The following is a 15,733-nucleotide window of genomic DNA, read 5'->3' as shown; positions in this document are numbered from 1 at the left end:
TAATGTATCTCTTCATTCTCCTCCAGGGTGTCCTACTCTGTGCACGTCTCTGACGACTACCCAGGTAAGGGCCGCGCCATTTCATCACTGACATGACTTCTCTCTCCGTGTGTCTCTCCTGTAAATATCTTGCAAGCCATCATCTACTACTTTAGTCTAATGACCCCTGTGACCTCAGGCCTAGAGTGCTTCCAATGAGGTCATGGCCATTACGCCGTAGATTCTGAAACCATATGGATTCTTTCTCCGCTAGGTGGGACTGTCAGCGAGCCCCGTATTCTTATTCAGTCAATGAGACATTATGTCACATTATGTCATATTATGAGACATTATGTCACATTATGTCATGTTATGAGACATTATGTCACATTATGTCATATTATGAGACATTATGTCACATTATGTCATGTTATGAGACATTATGTCACATTATGTCATATTATGAGACATTATGTCATATGAGACATTATGTCACATTATGTCATATTATGAGACATTATGTCACATTATGTCATATTATGAGACATTATGTCATATGAGACATTATGTCACATTATGTCATATTATGAGACATTATGTGACATTATGTCATGTTATGAGACATTATGTCACATTATGTCATATTATGAGACATTATGTCACATTATGTCATATTATGAGACATTATGTCACATTATGTCATATTATGAGACATTATGTCACATTATGTCATATTATGAGACATTATGTCACATTATGTCATATTATGAGACATTATGTCACATTCTGTCATGTTATGAGACATTATGTCACATTATGTCATATTATGAGACATTATGTCATATGAGACGTGAGGGAGTTTGTTCCACCATTGGGGGGCCAGAGCAGCGAACAGTTTTGACTGGGCTGAGCGGGAACTGTACTTCCTCAGTGGTAGGGAGGCGAGCAGGCCAGAGGTGGATGAACGCAGTGCCCTTGTTTGGGTGTAGGGCCTGATCAGAGCCTGGAGGTACTGAGGTGCCGTTCCCCTCACAGCTCCGTAGGCAAGCACCATGGACTTGTAGCGGATGCGAGCTTCAACTGGAAGCCAGTGGAGAGAAGCGGAGGAGCGGGGTGACATGAGAGAACTTGGGAAGGTTGAACTCCAGACGGGCTGCGGCGTTCTGGATGAGTTGTAGGGGTTTAATGGCACAGGCAGGGAGCCCAGCCAACAGCGAGTTGCAGTAATCCAGACGGGAGATGACAAGTGCCTGGATTAGGACCTGCGCCGCTTCCTGTGTGAGGCACGTAATATCCATGAAAGATGAATTACTTACAACTCTCTGAGTTGAAAGGTCAACTACGAGTAGTGGGTCTAGTCAGTGGAACTGTCTGAGTTTAAAGGTCAACTACGGGTAGTGGGTCTAGTCAGTTTAACTGTCTGAGTTGAAAGGTCAACTACGGGTAGTGGGTCTAGTCAGTGGAACTGTCTGAGTTGAAAGGTCAACTATGGGTAGTGGGTCTAGTCAGTTTAACTGTCTGAGTTGAAAGGTCAACTACGGGTAGTGGGTCTAGTCAGTTTAACTGTCTGAGTTGAAAGGTCAACTATGAGTAGTGGGTCTAGTCAGTTTAACTGTCTGAGTTTAAAGGTGAACTACGGGTAGTGGGTCTAGTCAGTTTAACTGTCTGAGTTGAAAGGTCAACTACGGGTAGTGGGTCTAGTCAGTTTAACTGTCTGAGTTGAAAGGTCAACTACGGGTAGTGGGTCTAGTCAGTTTAACTGTCTGAGTTGAAAGGTGAACTACGGGTAGTGGGTCTAGTCAGTGGAACTGTCTGAGTTGAAAGGTCAACTACGAGTAGTGGGTCTAGTCAGTGGAACTGTCTGAGTTGAAAGGTCAACTACGAGTAGTGGGTCTAGTCAGTTTAACTGTCTGAGTTGAAAGGTCAACTACGAGTAGTGGGTCTAGTCAGTTTAACTGTCTGAGTTGAAAGGTCAACTACGGGTAGTGGGTCTAGTCAGTTTAACTGTCTGAGTTGAAAGGTCAACTACGGGTAGTGGGTCTAGTCAGTTTAACTGTCTGAGTTGAAAGGTCAACTACGGGTAGTGGGTCTAGTCAGTTTAACTGTCTGAGTTGAAAGGTCAACTACGGGTAGTGGGTCTAGTCAGTTTAACTGTCTGAGTTGAAAGGTCAACTACGGGTAGTGGGTCTAGTCAGTTTAACTGTCTGAGTTTAAAGGTGAACTACGGGTAGTGGGTCTAGTCAGTTTAACTGTCTGAGTTGAAAGATGAACTACGGGTAGTGGGTCTAGTCAGTTTAACTGTCTGAGTTGAAAGGTGAACTACGGGTAGTGGGTCTAGTCAGTTTAACTGTCTGAGTTGAAAGGTCAACTACGAGTAGTGGGTCTAGTCAGTTTAACTGTCTGAGTTGAAAGGTCAACTATGGGTAGTGGGTCTAGTCAGTTTAACTGTCTGAGTTGAAAGATGAACTACGGGTAGTGGGTCTAGTCAGTTTAACTGTCTGAGTTGAAAGGTGAACTACGGGTAGTGGGTCTAGTCAGTGGAACTGTCTGAGTTGAAAGGTCAACTACGGGTAGTGGGTCTAGTCAGTGGAACTGTCTGAGTTGAAAGGTGAACTACGGGTAGTGGGTCTAGTCAGTGGAACTGTCTGAGTTTAAAGGTCAACTACGGGTAGTGGGTCTAGTCAGTTTAACTGTCTGAATTGAAAGGTGAACTACGGGTAGTGGGTCTAGTCAGTGGAACTGTCTGAGTTGAAAGGTCAACTACGGGTAGTGGGTCTAGTCAGTTTAACTGTCTGAATTGAAAGGTGAACTACGGGTAGTGGGTCTAGTCAGTGGAACTGTCTGAGTTGAAAGCTGAACTACAGGTAGTGGTTGCTCTATGCCAGGTAGCATGTATATAATCTGTCATTGATAACCCACCGGTTGCCCCATACCAGGTATTGTGTGTAATGTCTGTCATTGATAACTGTCTGAGTTGCCCCATACCAGGTGAATCGTGGTAATGGGTCTGTCATTGATAACTGTCTGAGTTGCCCCATACCAGGTATCGGGTGTAATGTCTGTCATTGATAACTGTCTGGTTGGTCCATACCAGGTAGTGGGTCGTGTGTAATTCTGTCATTGATAACCCACGGGTTGCCCCATACCAGGTGTAACTGTCTGTCATTGATAACTACAGGTAGTGGTTGCTCTATGCCAGGTAGCATGTATATAATCTGTCATTGATAACCCACCGGTTGCCCCATACCAGGTATCGTGTGTAATGTCTGTCATTGATAACCCACCGGTTGCCCCATACCAGGTATAGTGTGTAATGTCTGTCATTGATAACCCACCGGTTGCCCCATACCAGGTATCGTGTGTAATGTCTGTCATTGATAACCCACAGGTTGCCCCATACCAGGTATCGTGTGTAATGTCTGTCATTGATAACCCACCGGTTGCCCCATACCAGGTATAGTGTGTAATGTCTGTCATTGATAACCCACCGGTTGCCCCATACCAGGTATCGTGTGTAATGTCTGTCATTGATAACCCACCGGTTGCCCCATACCAGGTATCGTGTGTAAAGTCTGTTTATTGATGAATGTTTTTTTACTTTCTTTCTTCAACACAGACAACACATACGTGTCAAACTCTGAAAACGAGGATGAAGTTCTAGTAACCAGAGACCCGATCCCCGTCATCTTCCACAGAATCTCAACAGGTACATTTATGTCAGATCGTCCGTATTGCATTGTTAAGTATAGACTGATCTCTTTGAATCTGCATAAATACTTAGAATAGAGGAACATTTCTGAAATATTTTCTGACTGTACAGTTAAACTAGTGTATTGTCAAAGTTATTATAATCTGCATAAACACTTAGAATAGAGGAACATTTCTGAAATATTTTCTGACTGTACAGGTAAACAAGTGTATTGTCAAAGTCATTATAATCTGCATAAACACTTAGAATAGAGGAACATTTTGAATTGTTTTCTTATAACCCTGGTACTTGCCTACGGAGCAGCAAGGGCAACTGCCTCTCTCTACCTTCAGGCTATTCCCAAACCCAACACCTTAACCTGACACCCCAGCACTCTGTTCTGACACTTCTGGTGTCTTGGCCCTCCCGCGGGAAGGCAGCTATTGCTTACCACAGTCAAAGCTCTTCTCTGTCCTGGCACACCAATGGTGGAACAAGTTTTCCCCTAACAGGCAAACGTCTTCCGAAAACCTCTGAAACCCAACCCCTTTAAATAAACCCCATTAAAACCTCTGAAACCCAACCTCTTTAAATAAACCCCATAAAAACCTCTGAAACCCAACCCATTTAAATAAATCCCATAAAAACCTCTGAAACCCAACCTCTTTAAATAAACCCCATTAAAACCTCTGAAACCCAACCTCTTTAAATAAACCCCATTAAAACCTCTGAAACCCAACCTCTTTAAATAAATCCCATAAATAACACTTGTCTTTTCCTACTAGCACTGCCATCTCTGATAACTGTATTGCTGAGGACTTGAAACAGTTGTGATGTATTGTCGTCTCACCTAGCTTTCTTCAGACGAATGCAGTAGTGTCTCTGAATGACTACAATGTCAATAGCCACATCCAGACATATTAACTGACAAGCTCGTAAACACAACACTTCTAAACCTTTCTAACCAGCGTTGACCTTGTTCCCTGAGTCTTTCAGGCTGATGGGAGGCTTGCTGTCAGATTGACCAACATGATGGGGTAGTAGCTATATGGGCCTCCCTATGGGACCTGGTCTAAAGTAGTGCACTATATAGGGAATAGGGCTCTGGTCTAAAGTAGTACCACTATATAGGGAATAGGGCTCTGGTCTAAAGTAGTACCACTATATAGGGAATAGGGTTCTGGTCTAAAGTAGTGCACTATATAGGGAATAGGGCTCTGGTTTAAAGTAGTGCACTATATAGGGAATAGGGCTCTGGTCTAAAGTAGTACCACTATATAGGGAATAGGGCTCTGGTCTAAAGTAGTACCACTATATAGGGAATAGGGCTCTGGTCTAAAGTAGTACCACTATATAGGGAATAGGGCTCTGGTCTAAAGTAGTACCACTATATAGGGAATAGGGCTCTGGTCTAAAGTAGTGCACTATATAGGGAATAGGGCTCTGGTCTAAAGTAGTGCACTATATAGGGAATAGGGCTCTGGTCTAAAGTAGTACCACTATATAGGGAATAGGGCTCTGGTCTAAAGTAGTACCACTATATAGGGAATAGGGCTCTGGTCTAAAGTAGTACCACTATATAGGGAATAGGGCTCTGGTCTAAAGTAGTGCACTATATAGGGAATAGGGCTCTGGTCTAAAGTAGTGCACTATATAGGGAATAGGGCTCTGGTCTAAAGTAGTACCACTATATAGGGAATAGGGCTCTGGTCTAAAGTAGTACCACTATATAGGGAATAGGGCTCTGGTCTAAAGTAGTACCACTATATAGGGAATAGGGCTCTGGTCTAAAGTAGTGCACAGGGCTCTGGTCTAAAGTAGTGCACTATAGGGAATAGGGCTCTGGTCTAAAGTAGTGCACTATATAGGGAATAGGGTTCTGGTCTAAAGTAGTACCACTATATAGGGAATAGGGCTCTGGTCTAAAGTAGTGCACTATATAGGGAATAGGGCTCTGGTCTAAAGTAGTGCACTATATAGGGAATAGGGCTCTGGTCTAAAGTAGTGCACTATATAGGGAATAGGGTTCTGGTCTAAAGTAGTACCACTATATAGGGAATAGGGCTCTGGTCTAAAGTAGTGCACTATATAGGGAATAGGGCTCTGGTCTAAAGTAGTGCACTATATAGGGAATAGGGCTCTGGTCTAAAGTAGTGCACTATATAGGGAATAGGGCTCTGGTCTAAAGTAGTGCACTATATAGGGAATAGGGCTCTGGTCTAAAGTAGTGCACTATATAGGGAATAGGGCTCTGGTCTAAAGTAGTGCACTATATAGGGAATAGGGCTCTGGTCTAAAGTAGTGCACTATATAGGGAATAGGGCTCTGGTCTAAAGTAGTGCACTATATAGGGAATAGGGTTCTGGTCTAAAGTAGTGCACTATATAGGGAATAGGGCTCTGGTTTAAAGTAGTGCACTATATAGGGAATAGGGCTCTGGTCTAAAGTAGTACCACTATATAGGGAATAGGGCTCTGGTCTATAGTAGTACCACTATATAGGGAATAGGGCTCTGGTCTAAAGTAGTACCACTATATAGGGAATAGGGCTCTGGTCTAAAGTAGTACCACTATATAGGGAATAGGGCTCTGGTCTATAGTAGTACCACTATATAGGGAATAGGGCTCTGGTCTAAAGTAGTACCACTATATAGGGAATAGGGCTCTGGTCTATAGTAGTACCACTATATAGGGAATAGGGCTCTGGTCTAAAGTAGTACCACTATATAGGGAATAGGGCTCTGGTCTAAAGTAGTGCACTATATAGGGAATAGGGCTCTGGTCTAAAGTAGTGCACTATATAGGGAATAGGGCTCTGGTCTAAAGTAGTGCACTATATAGGGAATAGGGCTCTGGTCTAAAGTAGTGCACTATATAGGGAATAGGCCTCTGGTCTAAAGTAGTGCACTATATAGGGAATAGGGCTCTGGTCTAAAGTAGTACACTATATAGGGAATAGGGCTCTGGTCTAAAGTAGTACACTATATAGGGAATAGGGCTCTGGTCTAAAATAGTGCACTATATAGGGAATAGGGCTCTGGTCTAAAGTAGTGCACTGTATAGGGAATAGGGCTCTGGTCTAAAGTAGTGCACTATATAGGGAATAGGGCTCTGTTCTAAAGTAGTGCACTATATAGGGAATAGGGCTCTGGTCTAAAGTAGTGCACTATATAGGGAATAGGGCTCTGGTCTAAAGTAGTACACTATATAGGGAATAGGGCTCTGATCTAAAGTAGTGCACTATATAGGGAATAGGGTGTCATTTGGGACAAAACCTCAGTAAATAGTAGGAAGGCTGCCGTCTCAGCTTCATGTTAATCCTTGGTCTTTGTCTGATTTCTGATCCCAAGATCTTTCTGCCTTTCTGAAGAATAATAAGCAAGTCAATAATGCTGTAGATACATACACCTCCTGACTAATAGTTTTATATATTTATATATATATACACGTGTGTGCTGTCAACAGAGATTACGATCAACAATGACGCCAGCTGCTGCCTGTCCATCAAGACAAAACTTCAGTTAGACAAAAACCAGGTGAGCTACACCTCACTCCACTGATTAATAACACACGGTGAAGGCTCATTATAACCTATAATAACTGTGTTATAACCTGTAATAACTGTCTTATAACTGTAATAACTGTCTTATAACTGTAATAACTGTTATAACCTGTAATAACTGTTGTAACCTGTAATAACTGTGGTAACCTGTAACTGTATTATAACCTGTAATAACTGTGTTATAACCTATAATAAATGTTGTAACCTATAATAACTGTTGTAACCTGTAATAACTGTGTTATAACCTATAATAACTGTGAAAATCTATAATTGTTGTAACCTATAATAACTGTTGTAACCTGTAATAACTGTTATAACCTGTAATAACTGTTATAACCTGTAATAACCTGTAATAACTGTTATAACCCGTAATAACAGGTATAACTGGTATAACCTGTAATAACTGGTATAACATGTAATAACTGTGTTATAACCTATAATAACTGTGTTATAACCTATAATAACTGTGTTATAACCTATAATAACTGTGTTATAACCTATAATAACTGTGGTAACCTGTAATAACTGTGGTAACCTGTAATAACTGTGTTATAACCTATAATAACTGTTGTAACCTATAATAACTGTTGTAACCTGTAACAACTGTTGTAACCTGTAATAACTGCATTATTACCTATAACTGTTGTAACCTGTAATAACTATTATTAGCTATAATAACGGTTGTAACCTATAATAACTGTATTACATTTACATTTACATTACATTTAAGTCATTTAGCAGACGCTCTTATCCAGAGCGACTTACAAATTGGTGCATTCACCTTATGACATCCAGTGGGACAGTCACTTAACAATAGTGCATCTAAAACTTAGGGGGGGTGGGGTGAGAGGGATTACTTAACCTATCCTAGGTTAGGTTATTATTACCTATAATAACTGTTGTAACCTATAATAACTGTTGTAACCTGTAATAACTGTATTATAACCTATAATAACTGTTGTAACCTATAATAACTGTTGTAACCTGTAATAACTGTTATAACCTGTAATAACTGTTATAACCTGTAATAACTGTTATAACCTGTAATAACTGTTATAACTGTTATAACCTGTAATAACTGTAATAACTGTTGTAACCTATAATACATGTTATAACCTATAATAACTGTGGTATAACCTATAATAACTGTTGTAACCTATAATAACTGTTGTAACCTATAATAACTGTTATAACCTATAATAACTGTTATAACCTATAATAACTGTGTTATAACCTATAATAACTTATAACCTATAATAACTGTTATAACCTATAATAACTGTTATAACCTATAATAACTGTGGTAACCTGTAACAACTGTGGTAACCTGTAATAACTGTTATAACCTGTAATAACTGTTGTAAACTATAATACATGTTATAACCTGTAATAACTGTGTTATAACCTATAATAAATGTTGTAACCTATAATAACTGTTGTAACCTATAATAACTGTTGTAACTTATAATAACTGTTATAACCTATAATAACTGTGTTATAACCTATAATAAATGTTGTAACCTATAATAACTGTGTTATAACCTATAATAAATGTTGTAACCTATAATAACTGTGTTATAACCTATAATAACTGTTGTAACCTATAACTGTTGTAACCTGTAACAACTGTTGTAACCTGTAATAACTGTGCTATAACCTATAATAACTGTTGTAACCTATAATAACTTTAGTAACCTGTAATTGCTGTGGTAACCTGTAATAACTGTTGTAACCTGTAATAACTGTATTATAACTGTTGTAACCTATAACTGTCGTAACCTATAATAACTGTGTTGTAACCTGTAATAACTGTGTTGCTAAATGACTTAAATGTAAATGTAAATGTTGTAACCTGTAATAACATTGTTATAAACTAATAACTGTTATAACTGTGTAACCTGTAATAACTGTGTTATAAACAAATATCTGTTATAACTGTTGTAACCTATAATAACTGTGTTGTAACCTGTAATAACTGTGGTAACCTGTAATAACTGTTGTAAACTAATAACTGTTAACTGTGTTGTAACCTGTAATAACTGTGTTGTAACCTGTAATAACTGTGTTGTAACCTGTAATAACTGTTATAAACTAATATCTGTTATAACTGTGTTGTAACCTGTAATAACTGTGTTGTAACCTGTAATAACTGTTATAAACTAATATCTGTTATAACTGTGTTGTAACCTGTAATAACTGTGTTATATCATCGAATCGTACTGCACCGGCTCCGACGCTCGTCGGATGTGACAGGGCTTGCAAACTATTACACACTACGAGGGAAGCACAACCCTAGAGCTGCCCAGTGACACCAGACGAGCTCAATAACTGTGTTGTAACACTGAAACCATTTGATCCAAGACGGCGTAGCAGAAAGATGTTTTTGTCCAGTTTTTGTCCCGTGTAAATATTCTGCGTTTTTCTGTTTACATTTCGATCTCTTTTTCCATTTTCGAATTAAATATACCTTCCTGCAACCTGCCTCCCCCAACATGGTACGGATCTGCTTTCTGTAGACCTTATAACTGGAACCTCCATCAGCAGCTAGCCAGCTAATTAGCTACTAGCTATTTAGTCATTGTTAGCCACTGCTAGCAATCTTTACTTTTTAGCTCGGACACCAACCGCTTTAGCCCGGATAATATCTGCCAGTCTGCACAGCGTGATATTAGCCCTGAGCTTATCGGACTGCTTGTTTCCCTCCACTACGTCACCGGATTCCTGCCGCATGCTCTGGACCATTACACAGGATCATCGCAGCTAGCGGCTACTGAGTGGTGATTGTGGCTAACGCCCTTGCCAAAAGCAAGCACCAGTTAGCCTCGAGCTAGGCCCATTCCCCCGGCTAGCAAACGAAGTACACCAACTACAATACCTCTCTTGCCAACTGGCCTGGAACCCTTTGTCGACACGGAGCCCCACCGATCCATCACGACTGGTCTGCTGACGTAATTTGGCCGATGTGCCTCTGCGTCGTTGATGTCGGTGAAGACCCAGCTACTCTCTGAGCGCCGTGTCTTCCGCTCACCTAACGTAGTGACGACTGCTGAGTGGCTCCCTGTTTCGTCCATTGCTGCTTATCATCACTCGGCTACACAGCTGATGCCTACTGGACCCTATGATCACTCAGCTGCACAGCTGATGCCTACTGGACCCTATGATCACTCAGCTACACAGCTGATGCCTACTGGACCCTATGATCACTCGGCTACACAGCTGATGCCTACTGGACCCTATGATCACTCAGCTACACAGCTGATACCTACTGGACCCTATGATCACTCGGCTACACAGCTGATGCCTACTGGACCCTATGATCACTCAGCTACACAGCTGATGCCTACTGGACCCTATGATCACTCGGCTACACAGCTGATGCCTACTGGACCCTATGATCACTCAGCTACACAGCTGATACCTACTGGACCCTATGATCACTCGGCTACACAGCTGATGCCTACTGGACCCTATGATCACTCAGCTGCACAGCTGATGCCTACTGGACCCCATGATCACTCAGCTACACAGCTGATGCCTACTGGACCCTATGATCACTCAGCTACACAGCTGATGCCTACTGGACCCTATGATCACTCGGCTACACAGCTGATGCCTACTGGACCCTATGATCACTCAGCTACACAGCTGATGCCTACTGGACCCCATGATCACTCAGCTACACAGCTGATGCCTACTGGACTGTTCATTAACACAGTACTTCATTCTGTTTACCTGTCAGCCCCAGCCTTGAACTCAGGTCCTGTGTGTATCTAACTGACCCTCTCTGCCCATTCATCACCATTTACCTGTCAGCCCCAGCCTTGAACTCAGGCCCTGTGTGTATCTAACTGACCCTCTCTGCCCATTCATCACCATTTACCTGTCGGCCCCAGCCTTGAACTCAGGTCCTGTGTGTATCTAACTGACCCTCTCTGCCCATTCATCACCATTTACCTGTCGGCCCCAGCCTTGAACTCAGGTCCTGTGTGTATCTAACTGACCCTCTCTGCCCATTCATCACCATTTACCTGTTGTTGTCTTAGCTCTCCCTGTGATTGATCTGTTATAAACTCTAATATTTATTTATTTTATTTTACCTTTATTTAACCAGGCAAGTCAGTTAAGAACAAATTCTTATTTACAATGACGGCCTGGGAACAGTAGGTTAACTGCCTGTTCAGGGGCAGAACGACAGATTTGATAACTGTTATAACATGTAATACCTGTGTTATAAACTGTAATACCTGTGTTCTAAACTGTAATAACTGTGTTATAAACAGTAATAATGTGTTCTAAACTGTAATAACTGTGTTATAAACAGTAATAATGTGTTCTAAACTGTAATAACTGTTATAAACAGTAATAACTGTTCTAAACTGTAATAATGTGTTATAAACAGTAATAACTGTGTTATAAACAGTAATAACTGTGTTATAAACAGTAATAACTGTGTTATAAACAGTAATAACTGTGTTATAAACTGTAATAATGTGTTCTAAACTGTAATAACTGTGTTATAAACTGTAATAACTGTGTTATAAACAGTAATACCTGTGTTATAAACAGTAATACCTGTGTTATAAACAGTAATACCTGTATAAACTGTAATACCTGTATAAACAGTAATACCTGTGTTATAAATAGTAATAACTGTTATAAACAGTAATAACTGTGTTATAAACTGTAATTACTGTGTTCTAAACTAATACCTGTGTTATAAACAGTAATAACTGTGTTCTAAACTAATACCTGTGTTATAAACTGTAATAACTGTGTTATAAACTGTAATACCTGTGTTATAAACAGTAATAACTGTGTTATAAACTAATACCTGTGTTATAAACAGTAATAACTGTGTTATAAACTAATACCTGTGTTATAAACTAATACCTGTGTTATAAACAGTAATAACTGTTATAAACAGTAATAACTGTGTTATAAACTGTAATAACTGTGTTCTAAACTAATACCTGTGTTATAAACAGTAATAACTGTGTTATAAACTGTAATAATGTGTTATAACTCCCCCCCCAGTGCCACTATGCCATAGAGGAGGACTCTGAGGGGGATGCTGACTCTGAGGAGTTTTACTATGGAGGTCAGGTAAGCATCAAGACACACACACACACACACACACACACACACACACACACACACACACACACACACACACACACACACACACACACACACACACACACACACACACACACACACACACACACACACACACACACACAAACATGTTTTACTAACCTTGTGGGGACCAAACAATTGATTCCCATTCAAAATCCTATTTTCCCATAACCCTTAACCTTAACCCTAACCCGAAACCCCTAACCTTAAACCTAACCCTAAACCCTAAACCCTTACCCTTAGCCCTAATTCTAACCATACACTGTAAACCCCAAGGCATTTATTTTATCTCAAATACTTCAAGTAAGTTGAACTGAAAATCAATGGAAAGTCATTATTACTTATGGTGTTATGTGGTAATGACTCAGAACTAAACGAGAAGTCCCACCAACTCAAGTTATGGTAACAATTTCACTTTTTCCCAGCATGCTCTACTGCAGGTTGATTTTTAATATCTGTGTGTTTGGATGTACAAATCAAATCAAAGTTGATTTGTCACATGCACCGAATACAACAGGTGTAGTAGACCTTACAGTGAAATGCTGAATACAACAGGTGTAGTAGACCTTACAGTGAAATGCTGAATACAACAGGTGTAGTAGACCTTATAGTGAAATGCTGAATACAACAGGTGTAGTAGACCTTATAGTGAAATGCTGAATACAACAGGTGTAGTAGACCTTACAGTGAAATGCTGAAAACAACAGGTGTAATAGACCTTACAGTGAAATTATGAATACAACAGGTGTAGTAGACCTTACAGTGAAATGCTGAATACAACAGGTGAAAACGACTTATATACAGTAGAGAGGTTATATACAGTAGAGAGGCTATAATAGTAGAGAGGCTATATACAGTAGAGGCTATATACAGTAGAGAGGCTATATACAGTAGAGAGGCTATATACATTAGAGACTATATACAGTAGAGAGGCTATATACAGTAGAGAGGCTATATACAGTAGAGAGGCTATATACAGTAGAGAGGCTATATACAGTAGAGGCTATATACAGTAGAGAGGCTATATACATTAGAGGCTATATACAGTAGAGGCTATATACAGTAGAGAGGCTATATACAGTAGAGAGGCTATATACAGTAGAGAGGCTATATACAGTAGAGGTTATATACAGTAGAGAGGCTATAATAGTAGAGAGGCTATAATAGTAGAGAGGCTATAATAGTAGAGAGGCTATATACAGTAGAGGTTATATACAGTAGAGAGGCTATAATAGTAGAGAGGCTATAATAGTAGAGAGGCTATAATAGTAGAGAGGCTATATACAGTAGAGGCTATATACAGTAGAGGCTATATACAATAGAGAGGCTATATACAGTAGAGGCTATAACAGTAGAGAGGCTATATACAGTAGAGGCTATAACAGTAGAGAGCCTATAACAGTAGAGAGCCTATAACAGTAGAGAGGCTATAATAGTAGAGGCTATAATAGTAGAGAGGCTATATACAGTAGAGAGGCTATATACAGTAGAGGCTATATACAGTAGAGAGGCTATATACAGTAGAGAGGCTATATACAGTAGAGAGGCTATATACAATAGAGGCTATATACAGTAGAGAGGCTATATACAGTAGAGAGGCTATATACAATAGAGGCTATATACAGTAGAGGCTATATACAGTAGAGAGGCTATATACAGTAGAAAGGCTATATACAGTAGAGAGGCTATATACAGTAGAGGGGCTATATACAGTAGAGGGGCTATATACAGTAGAGGGGCTATATACAGTAGACAGGCTATATACAGTAGAGAGGCTATATACAGTAGAGGGGCTATATACAGTAGAGGGGCTATATACAGTAGAGGGGCTATATACAGTAGAGGGGCTATATACAGTAGAGGCTATATACAGTAGAGAGGCTATATACAGTAGAGAGGCTATATACAATAGAGGCTATATACAGTAGAGGCTATATACAGTAGAGGCTATATACAGTAGAGAGGCTACATACAGTAGAAAGGCTATATACAGTAGAGAGGCTATATACAGTAGAGGCTATATACAGTAGAGGGGCTATATACAGTAGAGGGGCTATATACAGTAGAGGGGCTATATACAGTAGACAGGCTATATACAGTAGAGAGGCTATATACAGTAGAGGGGCTATATACAGTAGAGGGGCTATATACAGTAGAGGGGCTATATACAGTAGAGGGGCTATATACAGTAGAGGGGCTATATACAATAGAGGCTATATACAGTAGAGAGGCTATATACAGTAGAGAGGCTATATACAATAGAGGCTATATACAGTAGAGGCTATATACAGTAGAGGCTATATACAGTAGAGAGGCTATATACAGTAGAAAGGCTATATACAGTAGAGAGGCTATATACAGTAGAGGGGCTATATACAGTAGAGGGGCTATATACAGTAGAGGGGCTATATACAGTAGACAGGCTATATACAGTAGAGAGGCTATATACAGTAGAGGGGCTATATACAGTAGAGGGGCTATATACAGTAGAGGGGCTATATACAGTAGAGGGGCTATATACAGTAGAGAGGCTATATACAGTAGAGGGGCTATATACAGTAGAGGGGCTATATACAGTAGAGGGGCTATATACAGTAGAGGGGCTATATACAGTAGAGGGGCTATATACAGTAGAGAGGCTATATACAGTAGAGAGGCTATATACAGTAGAGGGGCTATATACAGTAGAGGGGTTATATACAGTAGAGAGGCTATATACAGTAGAGAGGCTATATACAGTAGAGAGGCTATATACAGTAGAGAGGCTATATACAGTAGAGAGGCTATATACAGTAGAGAGGCTGTATACAGTAGAGAGGCTATATACAGTAGAGAGGCTATATACAGTAGAGGGGCTATATACAGTAGAGGGGTTATATACAGTAGAGAGGCTATATACAGTAGAGAGGCTATATACAGTAGAGCGGCTATATACAGTAGAGGGGCTGTATACAGTAGAGAGGCTATATACAGTAGAGGCTATATATATCCTAACTAAATGGTTTAGGTAGTCTCCTCACACGGTTCCTAACTCTGGCTGAAATGGTTGTTCCAGTTTAAATGGTTTAGGTCATCTCCTCACACGGTTCCAGTTTAAATGGTTTAAGTCGTCTCCTCACACGGTTCCTAACCCTGGCTGTCAGTATGAATGCAGGTTGCAGGTGAATGAAATGTCCAGCTGTTGTATTTCCCCAACTCTGGCTGGATTCCAATAGGAATTACACTTCACTTTGCCAACCAGCGTAATGTGACTTGCAGGTAGGGTTGGAAAATGTAGGTACATTTTCCAGGTTTTCCCAGAAATTCCAGTTGGAAGATTCCTGGAAGTCCGTCAATCAGAATCTTTTGAAAATCTGGGAATTTTGGGAA

General features: G+C 40.2%; 1 protein-coding gene across 2 annotated transcripts in view; it reads left to right on the top strand.

Moving 5' to 3' along the window:
- parp8 (poly (ADP-ribose) polymerase family, member 8) overlaps positions 1-15,733 on the top strand; it is a 108,007-nt gene that overhangs the window by 31,141 nt on the left and 61,133 nt on the right. For both annotated transcript variants that reach the window (XM_046348214.1, XM_046348215.1), the window contains exons 3-6: positions 27-64; positions 3,596-3,685; positions 7,132-7,202; positions 12,263-12,331. In XM_046348214.1, coding sequence (XP_046204170.1) covers positions 27-64; positions 3,596-3,685; positions 7,132-7,202; positions 12,263-12,331 — 268 coding nt within the window. The remainder of the gene's footprint in view (positions 1-26; positions 65-3,595; positions 3,686-7,131; positions 7,203-12,262; positions 12,332-15,733) is intronic.

This window comes from Oncorhynchus gorbuscha, linkage group LG04, assembly GCF_021184085.1.
Source record: "Oncorhynchus gorbuscha isolate QuinsamMale2020 ecotype Even-year linkage group LG04, OgorEven_v1.0, whole genome shotgun sequence".
Lineage (NCBI taxonomy): Eukaryota > Metazoa > Chordata > Actinopteri > Salmoniformes > Salmonidae > Oncorhynchus > Oncorhynchus gorbuscha.
The sequence above is the reverse complement of the archived record's forward strand: the minus strand, read 5'-3'. Positions and strand labels throughout refer to the sequence as shown.